The 21,851-nt window shown below is 39.2% G+C and overlaps 1 protein-coding gene across 5 annotated transcripts in view; it reads left to right on the forward strand.

The window, feature by feature from the left end:
* The window catches only part of FAM214A (family with sequence similarity 214 member A), a 116,723-nt gene that overhangs the window by 11,924 nt on the left and 82,948 nt on the right, over window positions 1-21,851 (forward strand). For 2 of the 5 annotated variants that reach the window (XM_045449701.1, XM_045449704.1), the window contains exons 1-2: window positions 14,737-15,327; window positions 16,006-16,122. In XM_045449701.1, the coding sequence (XP_045305657.1) occupies window positions 16,107-16,122 (16 nt within the window). In that variant the 5' untranslated portion in view covers window positions 14,737-15,327; window positions 16,006-16,106. Of the gene's footprint in view, window positions 1-14,520; window positions 14,638-14,736; window positions 15,677-16,005; window positions 16,123-21,851 lie in introns of those variants that run through there. The other 3 variants (XM_045449703.1, XM_045449700.1, XM_045449702.1) reach the window with 3 other exon arrangements.

Genomic DNA, 21,851 nt, shown 5'->3' on the forward strand with positions numbered 1-21,851 from the left:
TCTCTCTCTCTCTGAAAATAAACATTAAATAAAAATTATTCAAAAAAAGTAGTCAAAAAAAGCGATAGCTTTTTCTACTATTTTTTTTTTTTTGCTATCAGAGAACACACAGAAATTATTAAATTTAAAAGTGGAAAAGTATATGTTCAGTGAAATTGGTAAGACAAAGTATTTTTAAATTAGATTTTAAAAACGTAATGGATTTTTCTAATTTTGGCAACAGTGCTCTTGTAAAACAGTGTGTTTTGGGGAGTGTTCGAAATGTTTTCTTTCAGCATTTATTTGTGTTTTGTGTTTTCTAGCTGATGTGACACCAAGGCATCAGGTCAAATTTCTTTGAATTTTTGAGTGTCAAAGGAGACAGGGTATTACCTGTTTTAATTCTAAGCAATCATGTATTAAAATGTACTCAAAGCTTAAGTGTGAGATGCAGAGACTGATGCGAAAAGTTGCAAAATTCTAGGGTCTTGTGTTTTAAGAGAATGTATCAAAGTACAGAACAGTCATATAGTGCACTGAATTTAGAGAACTCATGTATAGATACTGAACAAAAGAAAGGAGGACTAGGTGTGAGAGAGGATTTAAATTGTGCAGGCATTCATCTCTGCCATTCCCCCCCAACGACTCTATCTCTCTATCTCTCTCTCTCTCTCTCTCTATCTCTCTCTCTCTCCCCGTGTCTCCGTCTCTCCTTTCTTTGTTTCCTCTTGTTTCCTCTTGTTTCCTCTTCTTTTTGAGAGAGAGCGAGAGATTGAGAGAGGGAAAGACCATTCCAGAGGCAGAGGAAGAGAGAGAGAATCTTAAGCTCCGCTCCCAGCGTGGAGCTTGACATGGAACTCAATCTCACAACCGTGAGATCATGACCTGAGCCAGAGCTGAAATCAGGAGTCAGTCACTTAACCGAGTCACACGGTCTTCCCAGCTACTATCTTTCATTATGTGAGCATGAAAAGCAAGCCTTGAAGCGGCCGTTCGTTAGTTAATAGTTTTCACGTGCTGTTCGTGTAAGCCTTTCACTGTGTTAAGTGTCATTCTAGTGTTGCATGTAAACTTTTGTAATCAACATACTCCATTCAAAAGTTTTTTGGAGATTTTGACTGAGATTGCATTGATTTTGTAGATTGAAAAACCTTCTCTTCAAAACACTGGGGTTTCCTATCCAGGAAACATTGTCTGTCTCTCTAGCTGTTTTGTCTTCTTTTCTGTCATTGTTTTTTCCATGTAAGTCTTTAACATTTTTCATTAGGTTTACTTCTTTTTTTAATTTTTTTTTTTTTTTACATTCATTTTTGAGAGACAGAGACAGAGCACAGGTGGGGGAAGGGCAGAGAGAGAGGGAGACACAGAATCTGAAGAAGGCTCCAGGATCCGAGCTGTCAGCACAGAGCCTGATGCAGGGCACGAACTCACAAACTGCGAGATCATGACCTGAGTTGAAGTCGGATGCACAACCGACTGAGCCACTCAGGCACCCCTCATTAGATTTACTTCTAAGTGATGTGATGGTTTTGTTGCTATTGTGAATGGATCTCCTTCCCCTAATATTCTCTAACTGGCTATTATTGGAGTATTAGAAACTATTAATTTTTCAAATATTGATCTTATATTGAATTTCCTCATTAGTTCTAATAGTTTAACCATAACTTCTGAAATAGGTTTTGTTTCCTCTTTTCCATTGACTTGTATTTTAGGTTTCTTCCTGTTTCAGTGTGTGTTAACTAAAACCTTAAATAGTGAATAGCAGTGGTGGAAGTATTCTTGTTTTTTTTTTTTACTTTCAAGGAAATTCTTGCTTTGAATGTTTCACGATTAGGTATGACGCTTGCTGTAGTGTTACGCAGAATTCTCTATAAGGAAGTTTTACTCTTCTTAGCTTTCTTTGACATTTTGTTTTAAATATTGTCAAGTGTACTCTTCAGCCTAAGATGATCATTTGGTTTCTATTTCCTTTAAATGGATAGTGTGGTGATTTGTATTAATAGACTTCATAGGGGCTCCTGGGTGGCTCAGTTGGTTGAGTGTCTGACTTTTGATTTTTGGCTCAGGTCATGATCTCAGGGTTAGTGAGATTGAGCCCTGTTTTGAGTTTTGGCCTGACAGATGGGAGCCTGTTTGGGTTTCTCTTTCTTTCTCTGCCCCTCCCCTGCTCTTTCTTTCTCTAAAGTTAAATAAACTTTTTTTTAAATATTCTAAAGAAATAGACTTCATTATTTTGAAGCAGTTGTGTATTCCTACAATAAATTCTCTTAGTCATGATGTAATATATTCCTTTACCACACTACCATATTCTGAGCTGATACTGTATTTGGGATTTTTGCTTCTATGTTTATAAATGTGAGTTTTTCTTGTGGGGTTTTTTTTTTTTTTTTTTTTTTTTGAAGGGGAGACAGAGACAGTACTTTCCATTTTGGTTTGTTATCAGGATTATGTTGGTCTCAGAATGAAATGTGAAGCTTTTTATCCTTTTTTGTGTGTGTGTGTGTGTGTGTGTGTGTGTGTGTGCGCGCGCGTGTGCGCGCGCGCTTTGGGAAGCTTGTATAACAAAGAAATCATCTGTTGTTAGATGGTTTTGTAGAATTCTCATGTAAACTTGTGAAGTCTTCTGGGTCTGGTAACTCTTTAGGAGTAGATCTTTGGCTATTCTATTGCTTTTTTTTTTTTTTAAGTTTATTAATTTATTTTGAAAGAGAGAGAGAGAGAGAGGGAGAGTGAGAATCCCAAGCAGGCTTCACACTGCCAGCATAGAGGCCAATGCAGGGTTCAAGCCCACAAACTGACATCTGACCTGAGCTGAAACTGAGTTGGACGCTTAACTGACTGAGCCACCCAGGCGCCCTGGCTATTGTATTTCTTAGATGATGATTGGTCTAGTCTGGTTCTCTACCTGTTCTCAACTCCATTTTATACTTGATATTTTCCATAATATCCACTTTTATTTTCAAATTTGTATAAAATTAGGTAAATAAAATTTTGAGGTAATTAAAATTATCTTCGGTAGCTGTAGTTATGCCATCTATAATTTCTAAAGTCATCTGTGTTCTTTCCTTAAAGAACTGCAGGCATTGAAACTGCAATCCATTGAATTGAAGACACTAAGAGATAGTCTGATTGCTATAGTACTGCTATGGAGATTATCTCTTACAGCAAGTACAAGTTCAGGTGTTCAGGGATTTGGGAATCTTGAACAGACAGCCTGAAAAAATGTGAATGGTAGAATATAAAGAGCATCAGTCCTCTGATACTCCAAATAAAATAATAGCTAGAGAATCTGAGAAACTTTGAAGACCTTAACAGTGTTCCCCAAATTCTCCACTCTCACTGGACCATCTTACCTTCACTGGAAATATATTTACTCTTAATTTTAGGTGATCTAAGAAATACAGCATTAAAAATTTTTGCTTGACTATTGAGTTCCCAGCAGGATGTATCAATGTCCATTCCTTGACATTTCAATTTCACCAAGCACCAGATTCCATCTTCTCCATTTTTCTTCAATCTGGGTTAATGAATCACCTACATCTTTATTGTTAGCCTTGTTATCTTGGGCAATCCATGCCATTAATTTTCAGTTTATCTTTTACTGAGGACGAAGAAAAATGGCCTTTTTACTTCGGGGGCTCACTTTCATTTGTAGGTGGCACGTTACCACTGTTGCAAAATGCTGGCATATAAATGTTATCACCTTATTCTTTTCTGTTGATTTCTGCAAGCCTCATCTTGTTACTATCCTTCTGGCTCTACTCAGTGGCCATGTTCTACTTAATAGTTTAAAGTTTTGTTAGCCCCATTTTCTATCATTTGCTTCGTTTCCAAATACAGTAAATCTTTAAAACCTCTGAACTAAACTTTATTCTAATATAAATGTTATATCCCTAAAGTGTTAGCATATTCCACACCCTTGTCAATGTGATATATTTAGAAAACCATGAATATTCAAAGAAAATGTAGATCACAAGCTTCTGAGACCTATTAAGTTTAGATCTGTCCATATAGTACATGTTAAGAGCCAAGCGGTCTAAGTATTTCAGGCTAGACCATAGCACCATACAGTCAGGAGTCATGTCAATCTTGTTCACTATTAAATTCCTAATGCTAGTTCATGTCTGGCACATAGCAGGTAATTACTACATATTGTTGATTGAATGATTGACATCTGTAGGGAATCTAATTCATTAATGTATTTTGACATTTTTAAAATATTTTTTTGTTTGTTTTAAATGTTTGTTTATTTTTGAGAGTGAGCAAAAGCACAAGTAGGAGAGGGGCAGGGAGAGAGGGAGACACAGAATGTGAAGCAGGCTCCAGGCTCTGAGCTGTCAGCACGGAGCCCGATGCAGGGCTCTAACTCACAAACAGTAAGATCATGACCTGAAGCTAAGTCAGACGCTTAGCCCACTGAGCCACCCAGGCACCCCTGTATTTTGACATTTTTCACTCATAATTTGGAAGTAATATAAAATTGTATGAGATACTTTTGAGTTTCAACTATTAGGGATGTTGAGGTTGCCTTTGTTATAAGGGTTTATTGGAAAGATTTACAGAGCCATGAAAGACAGCAACAACAACAAAATCTCGGAAAACATAGCCAGGCTTCACAGAAAATTGGACCATCATTCCCATCACTTGGGACTGGAAACACCCCCAGCAGTCTACTTGTAGTCCTTGGCTTAAGAGCACTTAATGCTCTTTCAGAACTGGGTGTCTCTTACTCAATTTTCGATTGCTCACTGTTAGGGAATCCTCTGTGTCTGCCCTCTGCTCCAGCTGTAACTAACTCTGTATACCTCAAGCACATGACTACCCTTCTACCACCACCATCTAAAGAGTATGATTAGCTAGTCACTAGCTGATATATTGTATTCCTTCTGGGCTGAGTTCTCTAGGGCTAAACTACTTCACAGGCCACTTGCCAGCCTATAGAGTGTTTTCTTCAGGTCAGGTATTACCCTGATTCAATCACTTGTGGCCAGGAGAGTAGGGTTACATGGCAAAAAAATAAAAAATAAAAAAGAGGGCCACAAAAGAGACAAGTACTTTGAGTTCTCTTGCATGGCCTAGAACTACTTTCCTATTAAAAGCCACAGCCAGGGTCTGTCCTGTATAAATACCTAACGATCCAAACAGCCATACTGGTTTTATTTTATATTCATGTTGCCATATCTTTGCTGTGTGGATATCATTTGCCAGACAAGCCATCAATACCTGGCATGTTTCCTAGAATCATCACAGTGTATCCTGATGAAGAGACAGAAATAAGCCATAACTTATTGGGAGGAAAATGTCATGCATAGAGCACACTGAAGAGAAATTGAGTACACGGGCACTTAAGAATAAGAGCTGGGGAGAATTTATTTTCTTGGTTTTTCATATGTGACATGCCTATAAATCAGAAAATGTTTCTGAAGTGCATTACTCTCAGAAAAACAATTTTGGTGAGATCTCTGCATGTTGGATTTTGCCAGTGCACTTCATGAGATAATGGATAATGGCCTTTTTGGGATATAGTACAGATGATAATGAATTCCCAAAATATGTGTTCAGGGTAAATCTGTTGACTGTTCTCAGAATTATGCTGCCCTGACCTGGTGCAAAGTAGTGATCTGATTCAAAGCAACTACACTGTGAATTTCCCAGTTGTGGGTTATTGAATACACAGTGAGTTCAATGGGGCCCAGGCTACCTCTGTCCATTTGTGAAAAGAGTTTTTCTCTTAGGGGTAACAGGATAGAGAAATCAAAAGAATATTTCTCAGTCCTTCTTTTGACTTCCCTGCAACAGCCAACATTTGAGCACCTATCCTTCTCTTATGCCATCATCTCTCCATCTGCACCCATGGGGGAGCCACCATTTGTATGCTAATGGTTTCTGAGTAATATATACCTAGATGAGACCTCATTCCCAATCTCCAGAGCAGAATCTTTCTTTACCTTCAGAATGTTGGTCTAGATGCTTACAGGTTTTTCAGACATCATGTATCTAAAACTAAATACTCCTATTTCCTACCCCTACCCCAGCACTCAGTGGCCAATCTGATCTTTGTTTTGTATTTCCTACTAGTACCTGTTGATCCACCAACTATTCCAAGCCAGGCTGGGATGGAGTAGTGGAGACAAAAATGCTCCCTTCTCTTTTTTTCTATCAATTCTCCATTTTAAATCTCTCTCCAGTCTGTCTTTTCTACTCCATTTACACTGCCATTGCCTTGGTTCAGATCTGCATACTCTTGGGGTTGGCCCATTAAAATAACTTCTTTGCCACTACCTCTCCCACCATCCTCTTTCCATCTCTGTCCTCCACTTTGTTGCTGAAGCCAATTGTTTCTGAAACAATTTAGTTATCTGTTAAAATTGTTTATAGTTTTCTGTCATTCACATGATAAAATCCAAGTTCACTGTTATGGCTACATTGGTTTGCTATTGCTGCAATAATGCTGCAAAACAAATGACTCCAGTTGTATAAAACAATTTGTACTCGGGGATGTGGATATATGGGTTGGTTGTGGGGGGTTTGCTAATCAAAGCTGGGTTGATCTGTGGGTCAGGAAAGGTGGTTAGAGTTCATTCCACTTGTCTCTCATCTTCCAGGGACCAGTAGGGTAGCCCTAACAAGTGTCTCTCATGTTAATGGCAGAGGTACAAGAGAGCAAACAGCCAAGGCCTCTTAAGGTCTAGCTCAAAACCACCATTTTAGCCTCATTCTTTTCCTCAAAGCAAGTCACATGGCTGAACCAGGATCTGGGAAATGTATTCTGACCTATTACTGAGAGAGACTGCAGTTATATGGGAAAGGCATGGAACTTGGAGCGGGGGGGGGGGGGGGGAGGTGGGGGTGATGAAGAACTGGGGTTGATTTTTTTTTTTTTTTTTTAAAAGGGGCTTTGTCTAATGCTGTACCTAATCATTTGCATTTAACTTTCTTAAATCTGACCTTCTAATAGGGCATCTTGAACAAAGTGTGTTCTGTCATGCTTCAGTGACATGCTGTGCTTCATCTGTTGGGAACAATTTCCTTCATCTCCATCCCACCCTATTTTGCCTGTCCAATGAGCTCCTCTTCATCTTCTAAAACATGGCTAATACGTTCTTTCCTTCTTGAGCAATTCCTTCTGCTAGAGAGAAGTGATTTTTTTTTTCTTTTTGAGCTGTGTTCTTTATGTGTGAATTTTTTTTCCTGTAATAAAACTAAGCTGTAGTTATTTATTTACATAGCTATCTTCTTTTTAGATTAATAAAATTTTTGAGGGGTCAGTACTAGCTTTTCTGGCCTTTGTCTCTCTAGGAGCCCAGCAAAGTATTTGGCATACAAAGTTCAGTGAATGCTGAATTGAATTACACTTATGTTAGACAAGAATGACATTTTGGAAAGAAAGACCAATTACACTGAGTTGCAAGTACATAATTTTGCCTGTGCAATTTAGAATAAAGAGGCAGCTAATGTTCCTGTCTCTCGGAAGCATGGCAGTATGAAATTACTGAGATATACACAACAGGCAAATAAAGAATCACTTCTAGAATTCTCTTTATGCTGAACTGAGCTTTTGGGGTTCTGATAGAAGCAGCAGAAGTTTGATTTACTAAAAATACATTACAGATTGCTCTATCCATTATATGTGAAGATTTAGTTTCAATTATGTGTTTTTCCATTTGTAAAAAAGAGTTGGGGTTTTCTGCATTATTTCTGTGCAGTCTTAGAAAACTTTTTTTTTCTTAACCTAAGATAATAGAACCTAAGAAAAGATTTTTCTTAGACTCTGCTTCCAATTTTTTTTCCCTGAAATATCTGATCATTTAGTTTACTATGCACATTTTGAAATAGAGATTACTATTGTTGTTTATATCTACTTTTTGAGTCAAAAGGTATGGATTCCTTTTTTTTTTTTTTTATCAAAAGCACTATCGGTAGAATTATCATTAGAATGCAATGAACTAATATATTCTGATGAAAAGAGGAAAAGGATCAGTAATTTTACTTATAACAGACTTAAAGCACTACCAGCTCATGGAGAGCTGAACTGTTGAGAGAAGTCCACCCATCACTACTTCTGAAAATAGTTCACACTGTTTGGGGTAAGGTAGTTCTGTGTGTGAGCCTCTGAGAGGCATGCGGCAAAAAAGAACTTCTGTGAAAACTCAACTGAATCCAACATGTGTTTTAACGGAAATTTCACTGCTATTCCTACCAAATCTAAGGTATGTTCTTACCATGTTGTGGTACACTCCAGGCCCGTTAGGATGCATGGAACTCTTCTTGACAGGACTGGAGCAAGCAGCAAGTTCCCTAATCTCAAAATTTGCACCCCTCGAAAGGCGTCACTTGGTTAGGAGGAGAGCTGATTTTCAAATGTCTTCTGTTCTAAAGCAGTCCTAATAAAAATAATATGTGAGCTACACATGTAGCTTTACGTTGTTCAGTAGCCATATTTTAAAAATTTAAAAAGAAACCTAATCTAAAATAGGATCATTTCAACATGTCAATATTGTAAAAGTATTAATAGAGATATTTTACACTGATTTTTATTACTAAGTCTTTTGAAATCTGGTGTATGTTTTACACTTTGAGTTTGGGTGCTAAACTTACAATAGAAATAATTGATCTGTATTTAGATACCCTAAAATTTACAGGTGGAAAAAGGTAGATTCACATACTCAACTTTTTCCAGACATAGTTTTCTATTATTGAAACCAAGAACCCATCATTCCATTTAAATTAATTAAAATTAAAAATGGTGTTTCTCAGTTTCACCAGCCACATTTGAAGTACTCAGTAGCCACAGGTGACTAGTGGCTACTGACTGGCTGGAACAGTTCTAGAGAATAGTGATGGCTTTTAGGTCTTGAAAAATTACTTGAGTCTTTGTGCCCAGTCTGGTGCTATTCAATGTAAGAAATATAAGGGAATTTGAGGTCACCTTTGATTTCTGCCCTTAAAAGATAAAATGTAGTTTTAAGAGTAAAAATAAAATAGGTGTTCAGAGAAAACACTTGAGTGTGGGCCCTAGAACACATGATAAGGTAGGACTTGGGCCTTCAAAGTCCAGAAAGGTTTAGGAACTGGGGAGGGATGCATGATGGGGAAATGGCGAGAGCTCAGTGGCATTAACGTACAGGGTTGGGGTGGAAAACCAAACTAAAGGGGACCAATACCAGTTGGTGGTTAAGAACTTATGCTCCAAAGTCGTGTTCTCTGAGTGTGAATCTTGGCCGTGACACTTCCTAATTGCTTCACCTTGGGCATGTTATTAACTTCTCTTTTCCTATTTATTTAATTTTAAAATAGGGATAATAATACTTCACAGGGATGTCATGGGGATTAAACAAACTAATCCCTATAGAGTACTCAATTGTGCTTACCACTTAAGTGTTCAAGAAAAGTTAGCTACTGTTATTAACTTGGTGGCTATTTGCTTTTTGGAGTTTATATGTAAAAAACAAAACCAGGGGCGCCTGGGTGGCTTGGTTGGTTAAGCGTCCAACTTTGGCTCAGGTCATGATCTCACGGTCGGTGAGTTCGAGCCCCGCGTCGGGCTCTGTGCTGACAGCTCAGAGCCTGGAGCCTGTTTCAGATTCTGTGTCTCCCTCTCTCTGCCACTCTCCTGTTCATGCTCTGTCTCTCTCTCTCTCTCAAAAATAAATAAACGTTAAAAAAAAAAAAAAAAAAAAAAAAAAAAACAAAAACAGAACTATTTTATTTAGAACTTGTACCTCAAAGCATTGAGCCTAAGTTTATATAAACCAGTTGACATTATAAATGTGCAACCATTTTCAGTGTTCCTGAGCCTTAGTTTTCCCATTTGAAAATTTTGGAATAATTTAACTTCATAATGTTAAAGACGTTAAATGAGCTCATTAAAGGAAGTAGACTCCTTCTACTTAGTAACGATAGCTTTGGGAAAGTTACCTCTCTGAGCCTGTTTCCTAATCCACGAGATAAGAAGGTGGTAACAGGATCAAATGTATAATATCTGTGAACTGCTAAGCACAGTTACTGTTACAAAAATGAACAATTACTCACTTTTCAAAAAATCTTAAAACTCTATGACTCAGAGACTTCTAGCAGCTCAGCAAATCTGATTAAGGGTTTCCATGGCTTGAAATTTAGGTGCTTTTGTATTTGTAAGTACTACAGTTACTTCTGCAGACAGGAAGTAGAATCACTTTTCATTTCCTTATACTTGTGGTCATAGAAGGTAGACAAACAGGAACCTCAAAAAAAAAAAAAAAAAGTCAAACCAGCCAGTCAATTTAAGGGAAGGTGGAGGATTGTTTATTAGAAACAATACCTTAGCAACAACTCCACAATCTTTCTCCCTTAGAAACAAATGAACTGCAGGGGCGCCTGGGTGGCGCAGTCGGTTAAGCATCCGACTTCAGCCAGGTCACGATCTCGCGGTCCATGAGTTCGAGTCCCGCGTCGGGCTCTGGGCTGATGGCTCAGAGCCTGGAGCCTGTTTCTGATTCTGTGTCTCCCTCTCTCTCTGCCCCTCCCCCGTTCATGCTCTGTCTCTCTCTGTCCCAAAAATAAATAAACGTTGAAAAAAAAAAAATTAAAAAAAAAACAAATGAACTGCAATGAATTTAAGTGAACCATTGGAAACAAGTTAGCTTTCTGAAAAGTTAGCTTGCCTTTCCTCTTGTTATTTCAAGAACTAAAAGTACACAATTCGATTTTTTTTATAATGCAAGACTAGCTTTATCTACATGTTAATTGTACTGTTCATTATTTTATGATGAAACAGATTGGCCATTCACCATATTTAAAATAGTGTATTTTCAATTCATGATTCTCAACCACTTAGTCATGATCATCCTTTATCTATGGTCAAAGTTGTTCTTCCACACTTGAGTTTTTTTTCACATTTGCAAGTGATTTACTGTAATTATTACAGAATTGAAGATGTCCATATTTAGGTGACCATTCGGAGCCTGGAACTTTAGAAAACTTGCAATATCAGCAATACAACTTACAAGCCAAGAAAAAAATTAAAGCAATATTGTTAGAGTTCTAGATAAGTTCCCTAAGGCTACAGTAACAAAATACAACAAAGTTGAGTGCCTTAAAACAATAATTATTCTCTCATGGTTCTGAAAGTGGGAAGGGCAAAATCAAGGTATTGGCAGTGCCATACTCCCTCTGAATTCTCGGGAGGAAAATCCTCACTTGTTTCTTGCTAAATTCTGGTAGCTCCAGGCAATCTTTTGCATTCTTTAGGCTTGCGGCTGTATCATTCCTGTCTCCGTCACATGGCCACCTTCCCTGTCTCCTCTGTCTTCAAATTGCTCTCACTTTATTAGGAAACTAGTAGCTGGATTTAGGGGCCCACTTGAATCCATTATGACCTGGGCTTAATTTGATTATATCTGCAAGGCCCTATTTCCAAACAAGGTCACACTCACAAGTACAGGGATTAGGAATTCAACATAACATTTTGGGGGGCACAATTCAAACCAGGACATTCCTACCATTACGGGACAGTACATCAAGGACAGTGAAAACCTCTCCTTCACATGTGAAGTTTGTGCCACTAACTGATTTCCCAACGCTCTAGCTTTAACCTACTAGAGAGAAAATGTCAATCACTATTCGGGGTACAGTTTTGGGGCATGTAAACGAAAATTTTATTGGTTAATATAAAGTTTGACATGTATTCTGTGCCAGGTCCTCTGCTTAGTGCTAGAGATACGAGAAGAAAAGGGTGCCCATCTCTACTTTGGTAGAGCTCATTCGGGTACCCTGGACTCATTCCATGACCTTGGTAAAGTAACAGCCCTGTATTAATAAAGTGGGCAAACCAGTTATCCTCAACACCTCAGGGAAAGAACTAATAGAGACCTTCATTAAATACGGTTTTGTTACATACTACTTCAACAAAACCTGTAAAAGTTGAGGGGATTACGACCTGGCTGAAGAATGATTTTTTTTTTTCTTTTTTTTTTTTGAGATTAATTATACGTCTTTGGAACACTAGGGGAAAGCAAAATGGAGAGCAAATCAGATAGAAAAAGGGGAAGATTCCTGTCAGCTGTTTTGACTTCCTTGCTTTGCTGACCCTTACCCCTCACCAAGTAGGAACCAGAGATGTTTGTTTTGCTTGGGTGCCCCAAAGTGCAAACACATTTATCACGAACACTTAGAGTTGCCATTGTGGGAGGGTCCTTATTTCCAACCATTCTGGATATGTTTTCTCCAATAATAGAATTGTTTTAGAAAGGAAAGAAATTACCTTCTGTGAGAGTTAAAACGCTTCATTTTTACAGGTGAAAAAAGGCTTTCGAATGTGACTTGACCAAAGCTATGCCATAGTCAATATTGTAAGCTCCATAAGAAAAGTGACCCTGTTTTTCATCACCTTTTATTCTGAGACTAGGATGTGCCTAGCAAATAATGAGTGTTCAGTAAATGTGTGTTAAGTGAATGAAACAACTTGAAGAATGGGTCAAAAATAACACTTTTAAGTACTCTTTCCTTTGGCATAATGATCTCCAATTGTTAAACAGATTTAGGATTCCTAATAAAAATCTTCAAGTTAGTCTAAGAAATGTTCAGACATCATCATTTATCTATGTGCTATTAAAACTGAATTATGGAAAAGAGAATTATTCTAATTTGTGTTCCATGTTATCCAATATTCTCAACTTCAGCTCTCAACATTTTTTTCTGGTCTTTATACCTTTTGCAAAATAGGTAGAGGAAAAGGAGCTAAATCGCAGATCTGGCTTCCAGATCTGTTCACTTACTAAGCCTTTTACAATAGCTGTTATCTGGTCCCAGCTGTTGTGCTAAATTTAGGGTTTTGGATTATCTGGAAGTGTTCCTTCTGTCTCCCATTACCAAGGTTAATTGAGAGGTGTTTGTAGAACAAAACTTCACAAAGGAAACTACATATTAGAGTATTCACTAATATCAGAATCAGGTCCACTAGGAGTTAAGATTTGTAGCCATTACAGAGACTAAGGAACTGTTGCCATTTGCCAGAAGTTTCATCTTCATGATAGAACATTTTCCTGAAAATGAAATGTTACCCTCATGAATGTTCTGCCCTGTTTTGGTTAGATACAATCTTAGAGTTAAGGTTAATCATTGCAGTTGTGCATGTGATTTTACTGTATATATCAAAACATCTAGAAAATTAGTATTTTTCTTAATTGACGTTTCATGTATTTGATGTAAGGCAAAAAATGCAAAAATTTCTGATGTAAAAGTAATACTGTAAAACTTTGGAAACCACAAAGGAGTACAAAAACTATAAAGTAAATCACCTTTTTTTTTTTTATTTTTTTTTCAATGTTTTTTTATTTATTTTTGGGACAGAGAGAGAGAGAGCATGAACGGGGGAGGGGCAGAGAGAGAGGGAGACACAGAATCAGAAACAGGCTCCAGGCTCTGAGCCATCAGCCCAGAGCCCGACGCGGGGCTCGAACTCACGAACCGCGAGATCGTGACCTGGCTGAAGTCGGATGCTTAACCGACTGCGCCACCCAGGCGCCCCAAGTAAATCACCTTTTTAAAAAATGTTTATTTTGAGAGAGTGCAAGGGAGGGGCAGAGAGAATCCTAAGCAGGCTTTGTTCTGTCAATACAGAGCCCATGGGAAGCTTGATCCCACCAGTGGGTGGGAACATGACCTGAGCTAAAATCAAGAGTCAGATGCTTAACTGAGCCACCCAGGTGCCCCTAAAATAAATCACCTTTAGACTTACCATGATACTTTCCGGTTTTGATTCTTAAATGCAAAATTATTTCATTAAAAAAAAAAAACAAAACCTTTTCGTATGACATCAAGAGCATTGCAGATTTGGTACTTTGTCTGTTTTGAGCTCACAACCCCCTATGTACTTTGTCTATAAACTGAGTAGCTAATAGCTTCAGCCCTTGTTAGCACTGCTTGCTTTTTTTTTTTTTTTTTAATTACTGCAGATCCTTGTCATCTGTTTGTGTTGAAGTGATGACACATCACAACACGAAATGTCATCATGTCACATTGTTATAGGACAACAAAATTACAGCTCCTCAACAATAACATGGTGTCAAAAGTGTCTTCCTGCCATGAGTCAGGGTTTTAGACATTATAAAAGTTATTTTTAGCACAGCGAGTATCTTGGGAGTTTGGGTTCCGAATTCTACTTAAAACCTCTAGGGATTTAGGAAAATCTAGAGTGAGAGGGGCTTCTTGCTCTTGAACTCCTCACTCCTTGATGCGCCTGGCTGCCCCCTCTCCTGCCACATTAGACCCGGGTTCCACCGTGTGCTGCAATCCACTGGGGCTCGGTCACAACCCAGAGCCAACATCCCATGTGGAGGAGGAGGAGACTATAATTATCCTCCACGTCTGGGGCAGGCCCGGGATGACATCTCCCCAGTCACCCTGTGTTCTAATAGCGCAGCTCGGATTCCTGGTCCCAGACGCGCGGCAGCCGGCTCTCAGCGCGGCCAGGGGCCGAGCGGGGCCGCAGCGCCTCGCGCCTCCCGAGCCTCCCAGGCTCTGTCAGCCCTTCGCAGCTGCCGTTCCCCCGCGCCCGCGCAGCAGTCGGGCACCTGCACCGAAACCCAGGCCGCAGGGCGAGCGGCCCCGGGCGTGCGGGGTGTTGCCATAACAACCGGGCGCCAGCCGCGGAGGCCGCCGGGGAGGAAGTGACGACCGGTGGGTTGGCTGTTGTTGGGACACGTGACCCGGGCAGTGTTTTGACAGGGCAAACAGCAGAGAAAGAACTGGGCGAGCGAGGGGGATCGGGAGCTGGGGCGCCAGAGCTAGAGACAGCGGGCGGGCGAGGAGCTGGCAAAGGCGCGGGGCAAGCGGGCCGGCCGGGGCGACGGGCGGGCGAAGCCCGGGGGCTGCGGGGCTCGGGTGCGAGTCGGGCAGGGGGACGGGCTGAGCGCTGGGAGTGAAGCGAGGCGGCGGCTGAGGCGGGGGTGGATGGCCACAAGGGCGCCCGGGAGCCGCGTCGGGCTTGTCGTCTCGGGCCCCCATGGTCCTCTAACGCAGCCCCGGGGGCCGCTGCGCGCCACGTTCCGCTCTCGCCGGCCCTGTGCCTCTCGGAGCCTCGGGTCTGAGGTGGGAGTGTGATGTGAGCCTCTGGGCGAGCGGCGCAGAGAAGTGCCAAGAGGAGGAGGGTTTGGGACGGGTGAGGAGAGAGAGTTAGTCAGCAGAGGTCGGCCGAGGGAGCCATGAAAACAACTCTCCGGCGGGAAGAGGGGCTGGCGCGGCGCTCGGTGCGGCGAGGCTGAAGGAAATCCGGGGCCGCGGAGGGACGGAAGGCGTCCGCAGCGGGCAGGCTGCGCCGAGCAGGGGCGAGCGCCCAGCTGTAAACACCCCTCCTCAGGCCCACCTCAGGTCGGGCCAGTCAGGGTTGGGGGTCTGGTGCGTGTGGCGGTGGCGGGGGGTTGGGGGGGGGTACGACCCGGGACAGCCCAGTAGAGTTGGTTTGGGGCTGGGGGTTGGGCGCGAGGAGATGACTCGCATTTCTTTCTGACCCTCTTATTGTGTAAACTTGGCCGCGGTTGCCACACGAAGGCTAGCCAGAGGGTAATTACACAGGTGAGGCCCTTCGGGGGCGGGCGGGGCTCCTGGCGAGGCGCTAGGGGTCGTGAAGAGTTTCCTGCGCCCGGGCACCTGGACGGAGAATTTCTATACCAGCCAGCGCGGAGGTGCCTCTGTTCCCAGCGGCATTTTTTACAAAGGGGTTAGTTAGCTCGTGTTGCTTGAACCTGTGTTTTTTTTTTTTTTCTTTCTCGCCTGTACCTCCAGGTTATAAATAGATCTTTCTTTTGGTTCAGAGACGCTGTGTCAAGGAAGGACACTTTGGCCTGGAGAGCACACGGGCGGGAAGAGGGGTGCTGGGTCCGGAGGAGATGGGGCAGGCCGTGCACAGAGAGTTTTGCTTTTTTCGGAGCTGCCGAGGGTTGCTGTCACCGCAGTTAGTTGCCAGGAAGAGGCCTGTTCACAGTAGTTTTCTTGCAAGGTCTGGGTATCAGAGCCTGGCCGGATTAATTTTATTTTGGTCTCTTTCAGCATTTTGAAAACGGAGCTGTAGCCACAGGATCAGCGGCGAGCTTGTTGAAAGAACCCACAAGTGTATTTCACAGCACCTTGGGTGGAAATTGGATGTGAAAATGAAGCCAGACCGAGGTAAATGACTTACTTCAGTAGGATTTTTTTTTTTTTTTTTTTTTATTGTGCCCCGGTTTGTAAGTGTTAACCTAATTCTCTGGCAGGATCAATTCTTTGCTTGTTACATATGCCCACTTGTTTCTGTTATAGGTTCCAGCAGGTGAGGTAGAGGAGGGCACAAGGAAGGCAGAGTTAGAATCTAGATGGGAGGATATATGCTTCAGAAGTGTTTGGAAAGTAGTAATTTCAAGAGATACTCTAGTGTCACTCAAAATGAAATTACCAGGAGCAGCATTTGTATCCGTTGCCACAATAGTTGACATCTTTTTAGAGTCACAATTTTTTTTTTCTGGTAACGCCAATCTAACTTCAACTTTACGGTTTACAAACTTTCAACTGGAGAACTTGAACTTGATAAACTGAGAAAATTTAAGATTGAGTTGACAAATACTATTCTATTACTGTTAGTGCTTTTATTAGCTGATTTTTGTGCTTTAGGCAAACTCTAAAAGTTTGCAAAGCAGTCCAGAGTCTTAAATGTGTCCTTTCCTTTCTAAACCTGTATTTTCAGGTTTTCAAGGATTTAAAAGGAATTAAACACTAATTTATCAACCTTCTTTTGATTAATGACAAGGACCAAGTTTAGGATATTATTAATATAGTAGTAGTTAGGAGTGAAGACTTTTAGATGCGGGTTTGATTCCAAGGAACATTATTGGAAGAGGATTATTGTATTTGGTACAGAGTTGGACTAGATGACAGAGTTGAGACTTTAGGATTGGAAATAATAATTTATCTTCATATAAATGAGATGCTCATTTTTTAAAAGATGTAATAAAATATTATTTCCTTATTTTTTTCAAAGTGTATTCAAAGGCTTTTTTTTTTTTCTAGTTTTAAAATAGGGCTTTGCTAATGGTGCCTTTTAAAATGCACCAGGAAGAAGTGGAGAAAGCCATACTTAAGTTAGTGGTTTAAATTAGTTTTAAGTGTTTGGCTGTTTTAAAAAAATCGGCTATGTATGCATGAAGTATTAACAAGTGTATTGTTACTAAGCAGGTTGCTTGTGTAGAATGCCAAGTTGAGATTTTTAGAGTACATCAGTGACTTTGGAAAAATGGCACCAAGATCAGTAATTGCATGTCAAAATAAATAAAATAAAAGCAGCTATTTGTTTTGGGGTTTTTTGTTGTTGTTGTTAAAATTTGCTTTAAGGCTGTAAGCAGCTTAAAAAAATAATATTTGCACACATCTCTATTTTAGCCAAAACTGGTACCAAACACAATAAAATGTTAGTTATGTGCTGATACAGATTACTAGGAAAAATAAATACCTTTATTCATTAAGAATAAATAGAATAAGAATAAATTTTTTCTCTTGAAAATTGTAGCTTTCTTTAGCCTTATGATGTAAAAATGATAGAATTGCAAGTTTAGTATTATGATTATATTTCATCATGATGATACGGATCTTTAGGCCCATGACCTAAAGGATCTTTTACTTTGCCAAACAGTATAGAAATACAAAAATAAACTTTTCACAAAACGTACTTACCCTTACTCTGTGAGTGTGGTCTTGTCTTTTCTGTTCTATTTCTATTTTTAAAAACTGCTGTCACAACCCATTGAATGGATTTCTTGACCTGCAGTTGGAAAGGCACATGACGGGCAGTACTTAGCTAAATGACAGTAATAATTCATTTGCTTCTACGTCGGTGTCTAAGAAACTGAGTGAATTCTCTGTATAATTGAAACTTTACTCTTTAAATGCCAAAAATATTTTCAACTCTAATCATGATGTATGGACAGACCTCTAAAACGGGGCTAGAAAGGCCCTACAGAGAGATTTAAATTTATGAGCTTTTTGGGTTTGGGGTTTTTGTTTTTGCCTCTAACTTAAATCACGTCTCCTTTTTTGTTTTTTAGTGAGATCTGATTTTTAAATTCTCATTTAATTGTTGCTGCTGTCAGCAGTCTTTGCTGTAAATGTTTATTCTTGCCTCCTTTTAATTTCACTGCTTTTGGTCCCTGGGCTAGAGAACTTGGTAACTATACTTAACACTGAGTTCTCTATAAAATAAGAGTAAATAGGAGAACCCTTCAGATTTCTATGAGAATCTGAGTAAAGTGTGTGAATTCTAGTGTAGAGAGAGACTCCGAGATATTTGCTTAGCAGGATACAGCTGTGCTTCAGAGAGTTTCTAAATAAGTAGTTGGGTGGCTAGTTTAAAAAGTCAGTTTCAGTGAGGAACCATAAATATAACAACTTTAATTAATTCACCTGTGTTTTTATGCAGGCTCAGGGTTCTTTTGGGGGGGTTAAATGGGGTCAGTTTTTCAGAGTTTCATATGCTCTTATATAAATGACACCAATAATGTGCACCTAAGATTTCTAGTTTGTTTTGTTTTTTTCTAGTTTTCTAGTTTCGCTTTCTTAAAAGTGAAATAAGACTTGCAGAGCAGTGTGAGGATGGTATCTTTTATATTTAAAAACATTTTAAAATTATTAATGTTTCACACAATTTTATACATGTTTTGTATATACAGAAGTCAATAGGAATTTGTTTCAGAAGGGGAGGGAATACATGTTCATCACATATGTTCTTTCCAAAGCATGCAGCAGTTTTCACAGAAATAAACTTTTTTTGCATGCATTTCATTGATTTATATATTATTTAAATAAATGAGTTATTATAAATAGGGTGGTATTCTAAATAACTTTTGAGAACAAACACCAGATTGTAATGAAGCATACAACTCAACTGGTAGAAGTAGAAAGTGCAAACAACTAGAAAGTACCTTGTTAGCAGCCAGTGTCTGCCAGTTTATTTTTATGGAGGCTATGGAAAGCATTGGTCCATCTTGCTAATTGATTAAGCAAAAGTCTTTTAGGAAAATTTCTGTACTTTCAGATAATTTAAGATGCTAAATGTAGCCATTGGCCTATATAGTAACAGTAGTTAATAGTATTTTACCATAGTCTGAGGTAAATTATTTTTTTATTTTTTTATTTTTTTAAGTAGTAGCGTAACATTACTTGGGCATTGCAGCCAAAGATGAGTCTTTGATGTTTTCATTGGCACAGGATTTGGGAATAGACCTGTTTGTATCTTTGTTCCTTTACTTACTAGCTAGGTAATCTTCTATCAAATTATTTAATCCCTCAGAGTCTCAGATTGTGTGTACAATGGGGATAATTCTAATTTCTCATAGTTGTTAGAATGAAATATGTTAGTGGTTAACACATAGTAGGTTTTAAGTAAATGGTACCTTTGATCATGTTTAGATGCCTAACAGTTGGCCAGTTACAAAAGAATGTTTGAGGAAAGAAAATAATCAAATGTGCAATAACCTCATACTGTTTTGTTTTGTTACGTTTCGCATTCATAGTGTTCAATCTGCTAAAGCTCAAGGAGATTTAATTGGCTTTTAATATATAGTCATCTGAGAAAATAAAACTATGAAAGGGTGGTTGACATACATGTATAATTTCTTTATACTGTCATTTGTTATAATCATAGCTTAAAATATAAGGGGGGGCGTGGGTGGACTAAACTTCCTGGGAATGGATTTTTAAATCTATTAAATGTGTTAACTGCTCACTAGAGCTGGGCAGCTGGGAGGTTCAACAGTGTTATCCACCTTGTACCCAAGGATGTAAATTTTGTACCTGGTCCTAGATAGATACTGAGTGCCCAGTATTAAAAGTCTAAAGCATGGCCTTTGCATTGAAACAATTAAAACGCTTTATGGTTTTAACCTTTAATAATTACTTGTGTTATACATGTGTAGTATTTCTGGAGTCCTAAATTTATGGTATTGCATGAAAATAAAAAGCTTTTTAATTTTGAAGGTAAAAGTTTGCTATGCTTTATGCTTTTGTTAGAAATAATTTTTTCATCAGACATTTCTAAGAGTATCTGAACTTATCTGAGCTTATCAACTGTTACAAAAGACTAAGTCTGCCTATAAAATCTAGTAAATCATCAATAAATCAGTAATTTAAAATACTGTATTCCAATTCATATTTGAATACATATTATAGGTGATTTATGATTGTTAAATAAACACTATTAGTGTAAACCGTGTTTCACAAGCAAAATACCAAACAGATACCAAATACCAAATAGGTTTTTTTTTTTTTTTTTGAGGTTAAAACTGAGAGGAGTGCAATCGTAGTTTTTTCCCTTGTTATAGATTTGTGTCCCCTCCCCAAATTCATGTGTTGAAATCTTAAGCCCCCCCCCCTCCAAAGTGATGGTGGGTAGGAGGTGGACCCTTCAAAAGGTGATTAGGTTGTGATCAGGTGGAGACCTCATGAATGGCATTAGTGCCCTTATAAAAGTGGCCAAAGAAAGCCCTTCCACCATCTGAGGTCATGGTGAAAAGACAGCCATCTATGAGGAAGCCAGCTCTCTCCAGACTCTTAATCTGCTGGTGCCTCGATTTTGGATTTCCCAGCCTCCAGAACTGTGAGACATAAATTCCTGATGTTTATAAGCCACTTAGTTTATGATATTTTGTTACAGCAGCCTAAAAAACTAAGAGACTCCCCTCCCCCGTTTTTATTATATTACAAGTTTAGGCTTTAACCTTAGTATAACAGTGGCTTATGAACTTACTTAGAATATGATACAACCCTATTAACCTCAACCAATTCCTTCCTAGGCAACTGAAATAGGAGGAAAGAAGTGGTTAGACCTAGACAAACAATTACCAAGGGAATAAGATGCCTTGCTTATTTGCTTAAAATAGCTCATTGTTAGCCAATGTAAATCAAACAATAGAAATGAGAGCTGTTAGAGGAAAAGAAAACAAATGTTGATGAGATTAAGTAGTCTAGATTAATAAACCTTTTATTAAATTCCCAGGAGGTGGTGGTGGTGGTAGTGTTAATAATAACAGCTAACTCTTATATATACTATGTGCCAGACACTGTTCCAAATAGTTTACATATATCATTCATTTAATCTTCACAGTTGCTCAAGGAAGTAGATGTTTTTGTCACCTTCATTTTGTAAATAAATGAATCTGACTCAAAGAGATTTGGTAAGTTACCCAAAGTCACATAGCTAACAAGAGGGCTAGCTCAGGTTTGAAGCGAGCTCAAGTATATACTTTTAATCCTCTGACATTATAAGATAATGGGACCAAATTGGCTTGAGGAAAACACAAAACAGATCTGGTAAGTATTGTGACCTTGGAAAACTCCTTATCTTCTCTGCCTCACCTTCTTCATCTTTACAATGAGGAAAGTAATAGTATCTTGCTTACGGTTGTTTTCAGGATTAAATACACGTATTTAGTGTTCTTAGAACTGTGGCTGGCACATGGTAAACATTCAGATGTGAACTGCTTTTGTTATAAGCCATACTCTAAGAATTAAGTCACTTAGAGGACAAAAGAGAGGCTAATTCAACTGTACATGTTTTGTGTACTCACTGTGATATCAAGTCAGAAGTTACTGCTGGTCTAGGGGCGCCTGGGCGGCTCAGTCATTTAAGCATCCAACTTTGGCTCAGGTCATGATCTCACGATTTGTGGGTTCAAGCCCTGTGTCAGACTCTGTGCTGACAGCCTGGAGCCTGCTTCGGATTCTGTCTCTCTGTCTCTGCCACTCCCCTGCTCACTCACTCACTTTCTCACTCAAAAATAAATAAACGTTAAAAAAAAAAAAAAGTTACTGCTGGTCTATCATCCATTTACACTGATGGGTCTTGACACACTGTAGCTGTTAAATAATTGCTG

This window comes from Leopardus geoffroyi, chromosome B3 (genome assembly GCF_018350155.1).
Source record: "Leopardus geoffroyi isolate Oge1 chromosome B3, O.geoffroyi_Oge1_pat1.0, whole genome shotgun sequence".
NCBI classification, from domain to species: domain Eukaryota; kingdom Metazoa; phylum Chordata; class Mammalia; order Carnivora; family Felidae; genus Leopardus; species Leopardus geoffroyi.